Below are 20300 nucleotides of genomic sequence, written 5' to 3' on the forward strand. Positions count from 1 at the left end.
ATCTATATAGCCACGTTATCACATCATTTATCTGACAGTCAGCTAACCCATCTATATAGCCAAGTTATCACATCATTTATAGTCAGCTAACCCATCTATATAGCCAAGTTATCACATCATTTATAGTCAGCTAACCCATCTATATAGCCAAGTTATCACATCATTTACAGTCAGCTAACCCATCTATATAGCCACGTTATCACATCATTTATAGTCAGCTAACCCATCTATATAGCCAAGTTATCACATCATTTATAGTCAGCTAACCCATCTATATAGCCACGTTATCACATCATTTATAGTCAGCTAACCCATCTATATAGCCACGTTATCATTTACAGTCAGCTAACCCATCTATATAGCCAAGTTATCACATCATTTACAGTCAGCTAACCCATCTATATAGCCAAGTTATCACATCATTTACAGTCAGCTAACCCATCTATATAGCCAAGTTATCACATCATTTACAGTCAGCTAACCCATCTATATAGCCAAGTTATCACATCATTTACAGTCAGCTAACCCATCTATATAGCCAAGTTATCACATCATTTACAGTCAGCTAACCCATCTATATAGCCAAGTTATCACATCATTTATAGTCAGCTAACCCATCTATATAGCCAAGTTATCACATCATTTACAGTCAGCTAACCCATCTATATAGCCACGTTATCACATCATTTATAGTCAGCTAACCCATCTATATAGCCACGTTATCATTTACAGTCAGCTAACCCATCTATATAGCCAAGTTATCACATCATTCACAGTCAGCTAACCCATCTATATAGCCAAGTTATCACATCATTTATAGTCAGCTAACCCATCTATATAGCCACGTTATCATTTACAGTCAGCTAACCCATCTATATAGCCAAGTTATCACATCATTTACAGTCAGCTAACCCATCTATATAGCCAAGTTATCACATCATTTATAGTCAGCTAACCCATCTATATAGCCACGTTATCACATCATTTACAGTCAGCTAACCCATCTATATAGCCAAGTTATCACATCATTTACAGTCAGCTAACCCATCTATATAGCCAAGTTATCACATCATTTATAGTCAGCTAACCCATCTATATAGCCACGTTATCATTTACAGTCAGCTAACCCATCTATATAGCCAAGTTATCACATCATTTACAGTCAGCTAACCCATCTATATAGCCAAGTTATCACATCATTTATAGTCAGCTAACCCATCTATATAGCCACGTTATCACATCATTTACAGTCAGCTAACCCATCTATATAGCCAAGTTATCACATCATTTACAGTCAGCTAACCCATCTATATAGCCAAGTTATCACATCATTTATAGTCAGCTAACCCATCTATATAGCCACGTTATCCATTGTTTCTCTTTTCTCTCTGCATTGTTGTGAAGGCCTGTCAGGAAGCATTTCACTGTTATGTCTACACCTGTTGTGTCTACACCTGTTGTGTCTACACCGGTTGTGTCTACACCTGTTATGTCTACACCTGTTATGTCTACACCTGTTATGTCTACACCTGTTGTCTACCTAGCAGGTGACGAATAACATTTTGATTTGAAATGCCATGTTTGTTTTTGGAAATGCTTTATACGTAGTCTAATTGCTAGCCTGCGTGGGTAGAAACATGTGCCATCATACCACTCTATGATATTGACATGTTAGGCATGACTGACAAGGAGTTGGTAGATGCTTGTGCCATCATGCCATATTGGTAGATGCTTGTGCCATCATGCCATCTTGGTAGATGCTTGTGCCATCATGCCATCTTGGTAGATGCTTGTGCCATCATGCCATCTTGGTAGATGCTTGTGCCATCATGCCATCTTGGTAGATGCTTGTGCCATCATGCCATCTTGGTAGATGCTTGTGCCATCATGCCATCTTGGTAGATGCTTGTGCCATCATGCCATCTTGGTAGATGCTTGTGCCACCATACCATCTTGGTAGATGCTTGTGCCATCATGCCATCTTGGTAGATGCTTGTGCCATCATGCCATCTTGGTAGATGCTTGTGCCATCATGCCATCTTGGTAGATGCTTGTGCCATCATGCCATCTTGGTAGATGCTTGTGCCATCATGCCATCTTGGTAGATGCTTGTGCCATCATACCATCTTGGTAGATGCTTGTGCCATCATGCCATCTTGGTAGATGCTTGTGCCATCATGCCATCTTGGTAGATGCTTGTGCCATCATGCCATCTTGGTAGATGCTTGTGCCATCATGCCATCTTGGTAGATGCTTGTGCCACCATACCATCTTGGTAGATGCTTGTGCCATCATGCCATCTTGGTAGATGCTTGTGCCATCATACCATCTTGGTAGATGCTTGTGCCATCATGCCATCTTGGTAGATGCTTGTGCCATCATGCCATCTTGGTAGATGCTTGTGCCATCATGCCATCTTGGTAGATGCTTGTGCCATCATGCCATCTTGGTAGATGCTTGTGCCATCATACCATCTTGGTAGATGCTTGTGCCATCATGCCATCTTGGTAGATGCTTGTGCCATCATGCCATCTTGGTAGATGCTTGTGCCATCATGTCATCTTGGTAGATGGTAGATAGCTACCTCATTGCAGATGATACTAGGAAGAGAAAGACATGGGGAGTCATCAAGGTCAATCAATAATTCAAACAGTGATTGGAGGACAAGTGTGTCAGGTTACCGAAAAGACTGAGGTGGCAGCAATATCATGTCCTTGGTGTGTTGGGAGACAGACGAGGGATCCCAAAATAACACCCTCTTCCCTATATAGTGCGCTACTTTAGACCAGAGCCCTATGGGACTAGGGTGCCATTTGGGATCCACACCCAGTCACATGACTGTCAAGTGTAGGCCTAGTGATGGTCACTGTCTAAAAGAACTTCTACCCAAAAAAGGACTTCCCTTGCTGTCCTTTTGTAAAGGCAGTGGGCTATCTATTAGAGACAAGACCCAGATAAATGTATAGGCCCTACATTCCCAAATCTGGCCCTCAAACCATCACGGTCACCACGGCCACCGTCAGCAACTTCACTTCTTGGTCCCGTTAGGGATCCATACATCTTGGTCCCGTTTCTCACTTGATCTGCAGACCACGGACACCATCAGCAACTCCACAGACCACGGACACCATCAGCAACTTCACAGACCACAGACCAGACACCATCAGCAACTTCCCAGACCACAGACACCATCAGCAACTCCACAGACCACAGACACCATCAGCAACTCCACAGACCACAGACACCTTCAGCAACTCCACAGACCACAGACACCTTCAGCAACTTCACAGACCACGGACACCATCAGCAACTCCACAGACCACGGACACCATCAGCAACTCCACAGACCACGGACACCATCAGCAACTCCACAGACCACGGACACCATCAGCAACTTCACAGACCACAGACACCATCAGCAACTCCAAAGACCACAGACACCATCAACAACTCCACAGACCACGGACACCATCAGCAACTTCACAGACCACGGACACCATCAGCAACTTCACAGACCACAGACACCATCAGCAACTCCACAGACCACGGACACCATCAGCAACTCCACAGACCACGGACACCATCAGCAACTCCACAGACCACGGACACCATCAGCAACTTCACAGATCACAGACACCATCAGCAACTCCACAGACCACGGACACCATCAGGAACTCCACAGACCACGGACACCATCAGCAACTCCACAGACCACGGACACCATCAGCAACTCCACAGACCACGGACACCATCAGCAACTTCACAGATCACAGACACCATCAGCAACTCCACAGACCACGGACACCATCAGGAACTCCACAGACCACGGACACCATCAGCAACTTCACAGATCACAGACACCATCAGCAACTCCACAGACCAGACACCATCAGCAACTTCAGACCACAGACACCATCAGCAACTCCACAGACACCATCAGCAACTCCACAGACACCATCAGCAACTTCACAGACCACAGACACCATCAGCAACTCCACAGACCACAGACACCATCAGCAACTCCACAGACCACGGACACCATCAGCAACTCCACAGAACACAGACACCATCAGCAACTCCACAGACCACAGACACCATCAGCAACTCCACAGACCACGGACACCATCAGCAACTCCACAGACCATGGACACCATCAGCAACTTCACTTGCAATAAATAAGAATTTCAACCATACTCACTGAAAACACGGCATTCTGGAGTCCAAAGGGAATGGGTGTGAGTCTCGCTAAGGCCACCACTTTGAGTCCACTCCCCCCCTCCACCACCCGGATTACAGCACTGAGCTGTTCAGAGTTCGCCACCTTGTTGACCGCCCAGTCAGTCAACAGTCTCTTACACACCAGGTGAGCCACGAAGGTACCTATGAGCACGCCCACCATCACCAGTCCCATACCCAGCACGAAGCCGTAGAGGTATCCCGCAGCCACGTTCAGTACGATGTACCCCCAGCCGAATGGGAAGGACACAGTGATCAGACCAACTATGAAGAGCAAGGCTCCAACCAGGCTGTCCAAGCTCTCCACCCAGAGAAGAAGGTCCTTGAGGTACTGTCGGACTAGAGCCACAGAGGAGAAGCACACAGCTGTCAGAATGCATGCCAGGAGGGCACTCTTGAAGCAACACGTGGTAATACAACACGGGTGTCTGAACTCCCCGTTGGTGGCGCCACCGGTGAATGACACGCCAGTGTCAACGATGCTCTCCGGGTCTCCATCAGACTTGCCGACGGCGCCTCCTCTCTGGTCAAAGGTGTTGCATATCAAGAGGTCAATTTTATCGCACTCGTCCGGGGAGGGTCTCTGGAGCCAGCGGTTCAGCTGGATCTGTCCTTTGACAGCGGCGTGTTTCAGGACTTTTACGGCGACCTGCAGGGATGGTGGCGCAGGGCCCCACATGACTGTCCTTACAACGGAGTCTGACTGTCCTTACAACGAGTCTGACTGTCCTTACAACGAGTCTGACTGTCCTTACAACGGAGTCTGACTGTCCTTACAACGAGTCTGACTGTCCTTACAACGAGTTTGACTGTCCTTACAACGAGTTTGACTGTCCTTACAACGAGTCTGACTGTCCTTACAACGGAGTCTGACTGTCCTTACAACGGAGTCTGACTGTCCTTACAACGGAGTCTGACTGTCCTTACAACGGAGTCTGACTGTCCTTACAACGAGTCTGACTGTCCTTACAACGAGTCTGACTGTCCTTACAACGGAGTCTGACTGTCCTTACAACGGAGTCTGACTGTCCTTACAACGGAGTCTGACTGTCCTTACAACGGAGTCTGACTGTCCTTACAACGGAGTCTGACTGTCCTTACAACGAGTCGCTCTGATGGTGGTGCTCAGAGTAACGATGAGCGTTGCAACTTCAATACGACCGTTTCCATTGTAGAAACGATAAAAGCTTGAACATAGAATAGAATGACAACTGAGAAAGATCAGGAGGGTAAAGGACGTGCTGACACAGAGGTTATCGATGTCTTCTGTGCTGCGGACCCATTACTTCATCAGTACAGAGGACAATTGTTTTCATAGACAGGAAAAAGACAGATTATTCCAATCCGAGTTGCCATGGTATAAATCCTCGTCCAGTGGGACAGTTATCTTGTGTTCAGCAAACAGGGAGACATGCAGTTCAATGATTTATAAATACCGTTCACATCGCCTAAGAGTCAAACGCCATAAATTAGGAAACGGCAGCAGCAAACTGACAACAAAGTCACGTTTTTACAAAAAAAAAAAAAAAGTGTTTTACTATTCGTATAGATACAAAACGGTTGAAAGATGAATCCGTGCAAGACTTTTGCAAGTCTTCGGTCCTATTTGGTAAAACGTTGCAGCGGGTTTCTCCTCCACTTTACGAGCTGCTGTGTGGTCAAAGTCCTGGAAATTCATTCCGACGCGCGATTCGCCCGAAAAAAAACCTCCTTATTTTCTCTTCCCGGGGCAAAGTGATAACCGGAGCACCGACGTCAGTCTGACAGCGTGTTATATCCCGCTTCATCCAGAATAGTAGGTGCTGATCGACGATACATGCTATAATTACACCAGATACTCCTCTGTTTATTTCCCACAATGCCAAGAACCAGACTACTGCCGTTCTGGACCAATCAGACAACGAGTCTGGTACATGGCGAACACAGAACATTTCAATGTTTCAAGGGACGGTTATAACAGGCATAATTGTGTTATTCATTTTGTATTTTATATATCTGTATTAGTATTTATTCATGTTTTGTCCATTCTGTTGTTTGGTAGTGTCAGTACAGTCAGCATGTTCTGTATTTGAAAAACAGTTATGTGTTTAGTTCGTTTAGGTTCACAAATGTAAACACATGTTCACTTGACAGTTTCCCATTATCAAGTGAGACTTCGTTCCTCAGATAGACGAATGTAATTCTTAGCAGACACAACTCAGTCTACAGTAATATTATCAACAAGATGTCCAAGTTCAGGCAAAGAAGAACAAGTCTGAAGAGCCCCCTGGTCAAAAGTAGTGCCCGATTTAGGGGCCATTTAGGACATAAACAATGATAAAACAAGTGGCCCCGTACTAAACATTACACATCGATAAACCTAGAATATGGATTATCATTGTTATTATTATTATTGTATACAAAGTCTAAATCAAATGTCCCCATAAATACATTGTGATACAACATTCAAACTTAATATAATTCTTAGTCAATATTTCATTAGACAAGCTCAGCGGTAAGTCCATTTCTGTTCTTTGATTCAAACTATGTTTAATCGTATCTCAACCCTCTCGAGTAGGAATAGTTTATCAGATGTATTGATAAAAAAAAAATTCATTTGGTCAGGTGGTGATGATCATGAATTGCAGGACGCCATCCGTGAAATTTACATTCGTATCAGACAAAGACAATATTTAATTTTTGGGATGTTTCGGTTAAGAAAGATGGCAATTGCCATAGTGGTATCCCGCAGCCACGTTCAGTATGATGTACCCCCAGCCACGTTCAGTATGATGTACCCCCAGCCACGTTCAGTACGATGTACCCCCAGCCACGTTCAGTACGATGTACCCCCAGCCACGTTCAGTATGATGTACCCCCAGCCACGTTCAGTACGATGTACCCCCAGCCACGTTCAGTACGATGTACCCCCAGTTCAATGTAACATCGATTGATACTCACATTTCCCCTTTAGCGACATAGTCTAGGTTGATACAACCTAGACTATGAATGAAAGTTTGCAACGTAGGTTCACACAGGTCGAGATAAATATTTGAGGTGAGTGTGACACTTTCAATACCGCCTTGCACACTCTTACCTGTATCTAGCTCATCTAGTGTGTAATCACTAATCCAGAGTTTCTATTGGACAGATTCAGGTATGTTTATCTCCATTTCGTTCCGTTTGTTTTACATTTAAGAAACGTTTTTCAACAGAATCGGCAGAATCAATACACCACTGATCACACGCAAATACATTTCACTTGTATAGGCAGACTAACAGCTCGTTGTATTTCTTCATGCATCTGCACTCTCTCACATTTTCCCTTTGCTTGTGGACTTCAGTGCATCATAGCAGCTGTCTGTGACTAGGCCAAACCTCCATATAATAACCGCTCCACACAGCCTACATCGTTGTCACCATATTAGCTAGAGTAACGTCATAGTCAACATATATACTAGAACTAACTTGTTAGTAAACCCGCTACGATCATGCAGTACAGTGTACTGAGTCAGTAAGCAGTTTAGCAGTTACTCCAGCAGGCCCCAGTGCCAATACATTAGTAAAACCAAAAGCTTACCTTGACTTGGAAGAGTTCCAGTGTTGGACAGTCATAGCCAGCTAGCTAACATAGCATCCCTCTGTTATAGCCAGCTAGCTAACGTAGCATCCCTCTGTTATAGCCAGCTAGCTAACGTAGCATCCCTCTGTTATAGCCAGCTAGCTAACATAGCATCCTTCTGTTATAGCCAGCTAACATAGCATCCCTCTGTTATAGCCAGCTAGCTAACATAGCATCCTTCTGTCATAGCCAGCTAGCTAACATAGCATCCCTCTGTTATAGCCAGCTAGCTAACGTAGCATCTCTCTGTTATAGCCAGCTAGGTAACATAGCATCCTTCTGTTAAAGCCAGCTAGCTAACATAGCATCCCTCTGTTATAGCCAGCTAGGTAACATAGCATCCTTCTGTTATAGCCAGCTAGGAGGTAACATAGCATCCCTCTGTTATAGCCAGCTAGCTAACATAGCATCCCTCTGTTATAGCCAGCTAGCAACATAGCATCCTTCTGTTATAGCCAGCTAGGAGGTAACATAGCATCCCTCTGTTATAGCCAGCTAGCTAACATAGCATCCCTCTGTTATGGCCAGCTAGGAGGTAACATAGCATCCCTCTGTTATAGCCAGCTAGGAGGTAACATAGCATCCCTCTGTTTGAGCCAGGTGTTTGAGTAGGCTAAACTAGCTAGCTGCATTTGTTAGCTAAGTAAGTGAAAGTGATATTTTTTTAAACAAAATATAGCTAGCTCTCTTTCTTTTTCTTGCTCCTTCATTTTTAAAAGTAATTTGTTAAAAACTGTTAAACTATTGTCTTTCTCTCTCTTTTTTATGAACTGCAGTAATAGCTAGCTGTAGCTTATGCTTTCAGTACTAGATTCATTCTCTGATTCTTTGATTGGGTGGAAAACATGTCAGTTCGTGCTGCAAGAGCTCTGATAGGTTAGAGGATGTCCTCCGGAAGTTGTCATAATTACTGTGCAAGTCTATGGAAGGGGGTGAGAACCAAGAGCCTCCTAGGTTTTGTATTGAAGTCACTGTACCAAGAGGAGGATGGAAGCTATCTGTCCTCCTGCTACACCATGGTGCTACCCTACAGAGTGCTGTTTAGGCTACTGTAGACCTTCATTACAAAACAGTGTGCTTTAATACATTATTTGGTGACAGGGTAACTTTTTAAATGTCCTCCTCTTCCTCCTCCGATGAGCCTCCACTGATATATATATATATACCTTTCTTCATTTCAGCAGTTATCTTCATTGACATAGTTTACCATATGGCCAACTCCTTGCATTAGGCGCTTTTGTGACTCTGATTTATCCTTTGATGTAGATGTATGTGAATGATTAAAAACAAGGGTTTAAAGAAGAATTATTGGACAATTGCCTTATTAAGAGAGTAAGACGGACTCTGCTACATGCAGTATGCTAACCATGTCTGAAGAAACCACCTGAAGATAGGAAACACTGTCACCACTGATAAATCCACCATAATTGAGAATTTCAATAAGCATTTTTCTACGGCTGGCCATGCTGTCCACCTGGCTACTCCTACCCCGGTCAACAGCACTGCACCCCCAACAGCAACTCGCCCAAGCCTTCCCCATTTCTCCTTCTCCCAAATCCATTCAGCTGATGTTCTGAAAGAGCTGAAAAATCTGGACCCCTACAAATCAGCCGGGCTAGACAATCTGGACCCTTTCTTTCTAAAATTATCTGCCGAAATTGTTGCCACCCCTATTACTAGCCTGTTCAATCTCTCTTTCGTGTCATCTGAGATTCCCAAAGATTGGAAAGCAGCTGCGGTCAACCCCCTCTTCAAAGGGGGGGGGACACTCTTGACCCAAACTGCTACAGACCTATATCTATCCTACCATGCCTTTCTAAGGTCTTCGAAAGCCAAGTCAACAAACAGATTACCGACCATTTCGAATCTCACCATACCTTCTCTGCTATGCAATCTGGTTTCAGAGCTGGTCATGGGTGCACCTCAGCCACGCTCAAGGTCCTAAACGATATCTTAACCGCCATCGATAAGAAACATTACTGTGCAGCCGTATTCATTGATCTGGCCAAGGCTTTCGATTCTGTCAACCACCACATCCTCATCGGCAGACTCGACAGCCTTGGTTTCTCAAATGATTGCCTCGCCTGGTTCACCAACTACTTCTCTGATAGAGTTCAGTGTGTCAAATCGGAGGGTCTGCTGTCCGGACCGCTGGCAGTCTCTATGGGGGTGCCACAGGGTTCAATTCTTGGACCGACTCTCTTCTCTGTATACATCAATGAGGTCGCTCTTGCTGCTGGTGAGTCCCTGATCCACCTCTACGCAGACGACACCATTCTGTATACTTCCGGCCCTTCTTTGGACACTGTGTTAACAACCCTCCAGGCAAGCTTCAATGCCATACAACTCTCCTTCCGTGGCCTCCAATTGCTCTTAAATACAAGTAAAACTAAATGCATGCTCTTCAACCGATCGCTACCTGCACCTGCCCGCCTGTCCAACATCACTACTCTGGACGGCTCTGACTCAGAATACGTGGACAACTACAAATACTTAGGTGTCTGGTTAGACTGTAAACTCTCCTTCCAGACCCATATCAAACATCTCCAATCCAAAGTTAAATCTAGAATTGGCTTCCTATTTCGCAACAAAGCATCCTTCACTCATGCTGCCAAATCAAATCAAATCAAATCAAATCAAATTTATTTATATAGCCCTTCGTACATCAGCTGATATCTCAAAGTGCTGTACAGAAACCCAGCCTAAAACCCCAAACAGCAAACAATGCAGGTGTAAAAGCACGGTGGCTAGGAAAAACTCCCTAGAAAGGCCAAAACCTAGGAAGAAACCTAGAGAGGAACCGGGCTATGTGGGGTGGCCAGTCCTCTTCTGGCTGTGCCGGGTAGAGATTATAACAGAACATGACCAAGATGTTCAAATGTTCATAAATGACCAGCATGGTCAAATAATAATAAGGCAGAACAGTTGAAACTGGAGCAGCAGCACAGTCAGGTGGACTGGGGACAGCAAGGAGCCATCATGTCAGGTAGTCCTGGGGCACGGTCCTAGGGCTCAGGTCCTCCAAGAGAGAGAAAGAAAGAGATAATTAGAGAGAGCATATGTGGGGTGGCCAGTCCTCTTAAAGGACAGGACCAAATCAGAAAGATAGGTAGGAGCAAGCCCATGTAATGCTTTGTAGGTTAGCACTAAAACCTTGAAATCAGCCCTTGCTTTGACAGGAAGCCAGTGTAGTGAGGCTAGCACTGGAGTAATATGATCAAATTTTTTGGTTCTAGTCAGGATTCTAGCAGCCGTATTTAGCACTAACTGAAGTTTATTTAGTGCTTTATCCGGGTAGCCGGAAAATAGAGCATTGCAGTAGTCTAACCTAGAAGTGACAAAAGCATGGATTAATTTTTCTGCATCATTTTTGGACAGAAAGTTTCTGATTTTTGCAATGTTACGTAGATGGAAAAAAGCTGTCCTCGAAATGGTCTTGATATGTTCTTCAAAAGAGAGATCAGGGTCCAGAGTAACGCCGAGGTCCTTCACAGTTTTATTTGAGACAAACATACCCTTGTAAAACTGACCATCCTACCAATCCTCGACTTTGGCGATGTCATTTACAAAATAGCCTCCAATACCCTACTCAACAAATTGGATGCAGTCTATCACAGTGCAATCCGTTTTGTCACCAAAGCCCCATATACTACCCACCATTGCGACCTGTACGCTCTCGTTGGCTGGCCCTCGCTTCATACTCGTCGCCAAACCCACTGGCTCCATGTCATCTACAAGACCCTGCTAGGTAAAGTCCCCCCTTATCTCAGCTCGCTGGTCACCATAGCATCTCCCACCTGTAGCACACGCTCCAGCAGGTATATCTCTCTGGTCACCCCCAAAACCAATTCTTTCTTTGGCCGCCTCTCCTTCCAGTTCTCTGCTGCCAATGACTGGAACAAACTACAAAAATCTCTGAAACTGGAAACACTTATCTCCCTCACTAGCTTTAAGCACCAACTGTCAGAGCATTTTACAGATTACTGCACCTGTACATAGCCCACCTATAATTTAGCCCAAACAACTACCTCTTTCCCAACTGTATTTAATTTATTTATTTATTTAGCTCCATTGCACCCCATTATTTTTATTTCTACTTTGCACATTCTTCCATTGCAAAACTACCATTCCAGTGTTTTACTTGCCATATTGTATTTACTTTGCCACCATGGCCTTTTTTGCCTTTACCTCCCTTCTCACCTGATTTGCTCACATTGTATATAGACTTGTTTATACTGTATTATTGACTGTATGTTTGTTTTACTCCATGTGTAACTCTGTGTCGTTGTATCTGTCGAACTGCTTTGCTTTATCTTGGCCAGGTCGCAATTGTAAATGAGAACTTGTTCTCAACTTGCCTACCTGGTTAAATAAAGGTGAAATAAAAAAATTAATAAAAATGTCAAATGAATCCCTCTGCTACATGCAGTATGCTAACCATGTCAAATGAATCCCTCTGCTACATGCAGTATGCTAACCATGTCAAATGAATCCCTCTGCTACATGCAGTATGCTAACCATGTCAAATGAATCCCTCTGCTACATGCAGTATGCTAACCATGTCAAATGAATTCCTCTGCAACATGCAGTATGCTAACCATGTCAAATGAATTCCTCTGCTACATGCAGTATGCTAACCATGTCAAATGAATCCCTATGCAACATTGGTGTCCACCTACATGTAACCGATGTGAAATGGCTAGCTAGTTAGCGGTGGTGCTCACTAATAGCGTTTCAATCGGTGACGTCACTTGCTCTGAGACCTTGAAGAAGTTGTTTCATTTGCTCTGCAAAGGGCTGCGACTTTTTGTGGCGCGATGGGTAACGATGCTTAGAGGGTGGCTGGATCGAGCCCAGTTAGGGGCGAGGAGAGGGACGGACTGTTACATACAGTCCCATTTCAAGGTCGACCAACGAAGTGGTTAATAGACGTTTTGCTATAAGAGACCCTCAAATGTACAGCATTGTTAAATCGTGTTAGCCTAAGAAAAAAAAGCATCGTATTTCATGTCTATCATTCCTGATGGTAATTTCTCTTGTCACAACTGTGTCCACTGTTATGTCATGATCTCTTTATCCATCCACTTTCAGAGCATTGCATTATTAAAAAGGCAATGCCTTTATATGACCATGTGTTGCAATGTGAAACATGTATTTCTAGATTAAACACTGATTCAGTTTGGTGAAATAGTGACTGTATGATTTTGTGTGTTGAAAATGTGCTTAGAGTTTTGAAACAACTCTCTTTTTTTGATGATCTGTCTGAGTTTTTAGTAAGAGTTGTTAAAATGTTCTACGTGCTTGTGAAAATTCCACCAAAGCGACCAAAAAAAAGTAAATGTTCTGTTTACTCTGATATAATCTGTGGAATTTATGTTTGTGTGCATTCTATTAAAACACCACTAGAGATCGCTGTTGCACAGGCTTCTTTTACAGCGTTAACATCTCCTCTGAGTTCTCACGTCTCACAACAGTCAGTCGTGTTGCTCCTGAATATCTCGTTTTAAATCACAGAGGATGAACTCTGTGTATATTAGTAGCAGACTACTAATGTAAAATGTGTCTGGGAAAAAAAGTAGGAAGGGGTAAGACTGTTCTAAGAAAAAGTCCCGAGGCCTGTAGATTATGTTTATGTATTTGTCAGAATACAACCTGTTTCAGGCCATCTGGTCCTTATTCCGAAATCGCTCACAAAATACACGCTTGCTAAATACATTTGACCATTCACCTAAATAGGGTAGGCTACATTTAAAATATATATATATATTTGTAAGGTATCTTGTAAGATTACATTTACTCTCATCACTGTCAAATAACATTAGCATTTGCTTACATTGTGAAATAAAATACGTAAGTAATCACACAGCTACACTAATTAGGATCCATTATGGCCTGCCTATTATGACTTGTTGGAATATACAAAAAACAATAGGCCTACATTTGTTTTAACGTAACATCATTATAAGAAACATAAATAATTATCCTCATTGGGATGCAAGCGACATACTGAAACATAGTTACAGCAGCCCACTGCTCAACATCACCGTCTTTCCCCTTGTATGACGGAAAAACGCGTTCCCTCCCGCCGCACCTTCTATCGAGACGCGCAACGGCAACCTGTAGAACGCAACGCGAGTTGAAATGCACAGCGGTAGCGGTTGTATGAATTCTGTCGGAACATATCAGCTGATCTTTAGGTCGTTTTTTCCCCGTTGACTTTTAGACTAGATTCATTCAACTGAACACAACTAGTTTATTACCAACATTAAAACAAGATCACCTGTAAAATGGATTGTTCTTCTGAGGCGGTGCAGTTGCTTTCGGATGAAGCCACCGCTCCAATGGAATTGAAAAAAGGAATGTCCATATTCCTGGATGTAAGTACTATGTATGACTTGAGGCATGCGGTCTTCATCCAGAAACATGTGTATTGTTAACGTTATTCCCCTTGATTACTGTGACTGTGAGACCGTAGGCTATAGTTTCATCGACAGGGAAAACAGAATGCCAAGCAGTTTTGCCAAGTTTCAAATAACTTCTCGATAGACTAATCGATAAAGAAATGTATTTATCATTTTTTAAACTGATTTTACATTCCTCTCTTTAATTTAAGCAGGACAGATGCAATGCATTTCATCGGCAAAATTCAATCATATTTCCAATCGGTCCTTCTTGGGCTATGATGCTACTTTGTCTTATGTAACTCATAGATTCATTATTTGTATCGCTATATATTCCATACATGTATACGTTTATTTATGTATACTTACACTGTATCTATTCAATGCCATATATTATGTAACACATAGATGAATGATTTGACACGTTTTATGACACTATTCTGTGTCTGTAAAATCCCCAGAGGGTCTGCCTGCTGTCAGGGCTGGCTAGCACCAGACGTGTTCAGTTCACACAGTGTTATAAAGTGAATTCATGTGTGCCACCCTATTCCCTATATAGTGCACCACATTTGACAAAAAGTAGTGCACTGTGTAGGGAATAGGGTGCCATTTGGGAGTACTGCAAAAGTTGACCTTTTCCCGTTAATGCATCACCTGCTGGGTGCGTCATAGTTGTTTGACCATCATTTGGCGTGTTAGCACGTCTTACTCATTCTCACCAATACTTGCTGCTCCAATTAGCTGAATTGATTTCACACGGATCCCTACAGATCTTTATAATGTATTTGCTATATAAATAATGGACATATTTTGTAGGTTATAGACAGGTTGGTGCACAACTATGGGGCAAAAACAGACAGGGTTGTGGGGCAAAAACAGATGGGGTTGTGGGGCAAAAACAGACAGGATTGTGGGGCAAAAACAGACAGGGTTGTGGGGCAAAAACAGACAGGGTTGTGGGGAAAAACAGATGGGGTTGTGGGGCAAAACAGACGGGGTTGTGGGGCAAAACAGACGGGGTTGTGGGGCAAAAACAGATGGGGTTGTGGGGCAAAACAGACGGGGTTGTGGGGCAAAACAGACGGGGTTGTGGGGCAAAAACAGATGGGGTTGTGGGGCAAAACAGACGGGGTTGTGGGGCAAAACAGACGGGGTTGTGGGGCAAAAACAGATGGGGTTGTGGGGCAAAACAGACGGGGTTGTGGGGCAAAACAGACGGGGTTGTGGGGCAAAAACAGACGGGGTTGTGGGGCAAAAACAGACGGGGTTGTGGGGCAAAACAGACGGGGTTGTGGGGCAAAACAGACGGGGTTGTGGGGCAAAAACAGATGGGGTTGTGGGGCAAAAACAGACGGGGTTGTGGGGCAAAACAGACTGGGTTGTGGAGCAAAAACAGATGGGGTTGTGGGGCAAAAACAGACAGGGTTGTGGGGCAAAACAGATGGGGTTGTGGGGCAAAACAGATGGGGTTGTGGGGCAAAAACAGATGGGGTTGTGGGGCAAAAACAGACGGGGTTGTGGGGCAAAAACAGACGGGGTTGTGGGGCAAGACAGACGGGGTTGTGGGGCAAAAACAGATCGGGTTGTGGGGCAAAAACAGACAGGGTTGTGGGGCAAAAACAGACGGGGTTGTGGGGCAAAAACAGACAGGGTTGTGGGGCAAAAACAGACGGGGTTTGTTTCGATTGAAATCAGTCATAACACCTCAAAACACGACATGGTATCAAGAACAACACAAAAGAAGCTGAAACGATCAAGGATTCCCCTCTTGGCAGATTCTTGACATCGGTGCTATCTGACCACTGAGAAACCAATCGAAGCACGGCGTCAATGAAAGCACATCATTTTCCTGATGTTGTCGGCCAATTCTCGTCTATTTGCATAGTCTGGATTAATGTCACCAACCTCTCATACATCCATGTGGTTTTGGAGATATTCTGTTTTATAATCATCTAATGATGAAAGATAGCGTTGCTTTAATCAGAAGTCTGTATAATTAAACAGTTGCTTTATTCTTGGTTGGAGTCATTAGTCATGGTGATCTGGTGATATTGAATTGAAATGTCAATACTGTTGACATTACATATCAGTACCAGTGATTCATTTCAGCCGGATCCTACCAGAACAGGATCCGGAACAGGATCCGGAACGGGACCCGGAACGGGATCCGGAACGGGATCCGAAACGGGATCCGGAACGGGATCCGGAACGGGATCCGCAACGGGATCCGGAACGGGTTCCGAAACGGGATCCGAAACGGGATCCGAAACGGGATCCGGAACGGGATCCGGAACGGGATCCGCAACGGGATCCGAACGGGTTCGAACGGGATCCGAAACGGGATCCGGAACGGGATCCGCAACGGGATCCGGAACGGGATCCGCAACGGGATCCGGAACGGGATCCGGAACGGGATCCGGAACCTCTCAGTTTTTGCCGGACGTGTCTTTTTCCCCCAGCGCATTTAAGCCAAAACCACGCCCCGTTATTCAGAGAGGCGTTCTTCTACGCTCCCATTGGCTAGCTAGCGTTGTCTCACTCACAGCCGATCAGCGCAGAGACACAGTGACCTTCCAAGAGAACTCCCGTAATGCGTAACGGGCCTATGATCATGTTCGGTAACATTTGCCCTTGTATTTATTTTCAGAGTTTCAGTGAGTTGTAAAAATGTCTCAGAGAACTCTGCTGAATTCCCTGTATTGAAGGTCAGCTAAGTTAATCGAGACTACTTATTAACGTTGCTAGGTCGGTATTTGAAGTTGTTTTTATTGTCATTAGTAGTCTGTTTTCAGGTTAAAACATATGCTTATTATTCACTACGCTCCAGCCATTGAATCTGTCTTTGAGCAATAAGGGATGTTAAAGCTCAGTCCACAACTCCTCTCTGAATAGGGTTGGGGCCTTGTAGAACTCCTCTCTGAATAGGGTTAGGGTTAGGGTTAGAGGGTTAGGGTTAGGGCCTTGTAGAACTCCTCTCTGAATAGGGTTAGGGTTAGGGTTAGGGCCTTGTAGAACTACTCTCTGAATAGGGTTAGGGTTAGGGTTAGAGGGTTAGGGTTAGGGCCTTGTAGAACTCCTCTCTGAATAGGGTTAGGGTTAGGGTTAGGGTTAGGGTTAGGGTTAGGGCCTTGTAGAACTCCTCTCTGAATAGGGTTAGGGTTAGGGTTAGGGTTAGGGTTAGGGCCTTGTACAACTCCTCTCTGAATAGGGTTAGAGGGTTAGGGTTAGGGCCTTGTAGAACTCCTCTCTGAATAGGCTTAGGGTTAGAGGGTTAGGGTTAGGGCCTTGTAGAACTCCTCTCTGAATAGGGTTAGGGTTAGAGGGTTAGGGTTAGGGCCTTGTAGAACTCCTCTCTGAATAGGGTTAGGGTTAGGGTTAGGGTTAGGGTTAGGGTTAGGGTTAGGGTTAGGGTTAGGACCTTGTACAACTCCTCTCTGAATAGGGTTAGGGTTAGAGGGTTAGGGTTAGGGCCTTGTAGAACTCCTCTCTGAATAGGCTTAGGGTTAGAGGGTTAGGGTTAGGGCCTTGTAGAACTGCTCTCTGAATAGGCTTAGGGTTAGAGGGTTAGGGTTAGGGCCTTGTAGAACTCCTCTCTGAATAGGCTTAGGGTTAGAGGGTTAGGGTTAGGGCCTTGTAGAACTCCTCTCTGAATAGGCTTAGGGTTAGAGGGTTAGGGTTAGGGCCTTGTAGAACTGCTCTCTGAATAGGCTTAGGGTTAGAGGGTTAGGGTTAGGGCCTTGTAGAACTCCTCTCTGAATAGGGTTAGGGTTAGAGGGTTAGGGTTAGGGCCTTGTAGAACTCCTCTCTGAATAGGGTTAGGGTTAGGGTTAGAGGGTTAGGGTTAGGGCCTTGTAGAACTCCTCTCTGAATAATGGGGCGTTGGTTTTGGCTTAACCTTTCTTCTGAACTGCGCCGGGAAAAATACGCGTTTCGGACTATTTCTTTCCAGAACCCATTTACCAGAATCCGGTATCCCATTTACCAGGATCCGGTATCCCATTTACCAGGATCCGGTATCCCATTTACCAGGATCCGGTATCCCATTTACCAGGATCCGGTATCCCATTTACCAGGATCCGGTATCCCATTTACCAGGATCCGGTATCCCATTTACCAGGATCCGGTATCCCATTTACCAGGATCCGGTATCCCATTTACCAGGATCCGGTATCCCATTTACCAGGATCCGGTATCTCATTTACCAGAATCCAGTATCCCATTTACCAGGATCCAGTATCTCATTTACCAGGATCCGGTACCTCTCGTGACATGAAAATATTATTTTCAAATTAGATGTTACCTGGCACATGCGTGGAATACAACAGGCGTAGACCTTAAAAGTGAAATGCTTACTCACAAGCCCTTAAACAACAATGAAGTTAAGGAAATAAGTCGCTCTGGATAAGAGCGTCTGCTAAATGACTTAAATGTAAAATGTAAATGTAAATGAAATAGAGTTAAGAAAATATTTTCTAAATAAACTTTTTTTTAAAGTAACAAAATAAAACAACAATAACGAGGCTATATTAAGCGGAGCGACACAGGGGAACCTGTCCCTCAGATGAGGAAACAAGGATGATTGAACCACAATATTTATTGTTACACAGGGAGGATACGGAGTGCAGATTCGGGGAAGCTCGGATGAGTTGCAGAAAAAACAGATGTGGAGACTGAGGTTGGAGTTGACTGAGTAGAACAGGTCCTCAGGGGAATCCAAGGTAGTGGTGGTGAGATGTGGAGACTGAGGTTGGAGTTAGCTGAGTAGAACAGTGTAAACAGGTCCTGAGGAGAATCCAATGTAGTTGGGTGGTGAGATGTGGAACGGGAGAGTCCGGGTGGCCATTTGATTAATTGTTCTGCAGTCTTATGGTTTGGGGGTAGAAGCTGTTAAGGAGCCTCTTGGTCATAGACTTGGCACTCCGGTACCGCTTGCTGTGCAGTTGCAGAGAGAACAGTCTGTGACTTGGGTGACTGGAATCTCTGACAATTTTTTGGGCCTTCCTCTGACACCGCCTGGTAGAGAGGTCCTGGATGGCTCTGTTTGCAATGTAAAAATTATAATTAAAGCAATCAGAGTTCATTCAAAAACAAACAAAAAATGTGATGTGAAAGTAGTGCCTGATATCCTAAGAATTGATTCATGTTTGGCTGGCCCGGGGTTATGGTTTGCCCTGTGTTGGGCTGGCCCGGGGTTATGGTTTGCCCTGTGTTGGGCTGGCCCGGGGTTATGGGTTGCCCTGTGTTGGGCTGGCCCGGGGTTATGGTTTGCCCTGTGTTGGGCTGGCCAGGGGTTATGGTTTGCCCTGTGTTGGGCTGGCCCGTGGTTATGGTTTGCCCTGTGTTGGGCTGGCCCGGAGTTATGGTTTGCCCTGTGTTGGGCTGGCCCGGGGTTATGGTTTGCCCTGTGTTGGGCTGGCACGGGGTTATTGTTTGCCCTATGTTGGGCTGGCCCGGGGTTATGGTTTGCCCTGTGTTGGGCTCGCCCGGAGTTATGGTTAGCGGGACATTGTACCCTATATAGACCAAGGAATGATCATTGCTGTGGTGACAGAGAGAAGTACGCATGTATCTCTCCCTTTCTATTATCTCTGATAGACATGAACATCTCTCTGCTCTGATAGACATGAGCGTCTCTCTGCTCTGATAGACATGAGTGTCTCTCTGCTCTGATAGACACGAACATCTCTCTGCTCTGATAGACACGAACATCTCTCTGCTCTGATAGACACGAACATCTCTCTGCTCTGATAGACATGAGCGTCTCTCTGCTCTGATAGACACAAACATCTCTCTGCTCTGATAGACACAAACATCTCTCTGCTCTGATAGACATGAGCGTCTCTCTGCTCTGATAGACACGAACATCTCTCTGCTCTGATAGACACAAACATCTCTCTGCTCTGATAGACACGAACATCTCTCTGCTCTGATAGACACAAACATCTCTCTGCTCTGATAGACATGAGCATCTCTCTGCTCTGATAGACACAAGCATCTCTCTGCTCTGATAGACACGAGCATCTCTCCAGTGTTGCTGTCAGCCAAAACAGATCCTGCTGAAG

The 20300-nt window shown here is 44.7% G+C and overlaps 2 protein-coding genes across 2 annotated transcripts in view; one reads left to right on the top strand and one right to left on the bottom strand.

The window, feature by feature from the left end:
* The window catches only part of LOC124012293 (transmembrane protein 64-like), a 30085-nt gene extending 24019 nt beyond the window's left edge, over positions 1–6066 (bottom strand). Inside the window, exon 1 of the mRNA XM_046325756.1 lies at positions 4199–6066. Within this exon, the coding sequence (XP_046181712.1) occupies positions 4199–4915 (717 nt within the window). The 5' untranslated portion in view covers positions 4916–6066. The remainder of the gene's footprint in view (positions 1–4198) is intronic.
* Positions 6067–13962: 7896 nt separating this feature from the next.
* Positions 13963–20300, top strand: part of necab1 (N-terminal EF-hand calcium binding protein 1) — a 152482-nt gene continuing 146144 nt past the window's right edge. The window contains exon 1 of the mRNA XM_046327275.1: positions 13963–14214. Within this exon, the coding sequence (XP_046183231.1) occupies positions 14125–14214 (90 nt within the window). The 5' untranslated portion in view covers positions 13963–14124. The remainder of the gene's footprint in view (positions 14215–20300) is intronic.

This window comes from Oncorhynchus gorbuscha, linkage group LG24 (assembly GCF_021184085.1).
Source record: "Oncorhynchus gorbuscha isolate QuinsamMale2020 ecotype Even-year linkage group LG24, OgorEven_v1.0, whole genome shotgun sequence".
NCBI classification, from domain to species: Eukaryota; Metazoa; Chordata; class Actinopteri; order Salmoniformes; family Salmonidae; genus Oncorhynchus; species Oncorhynchus gorbuscha.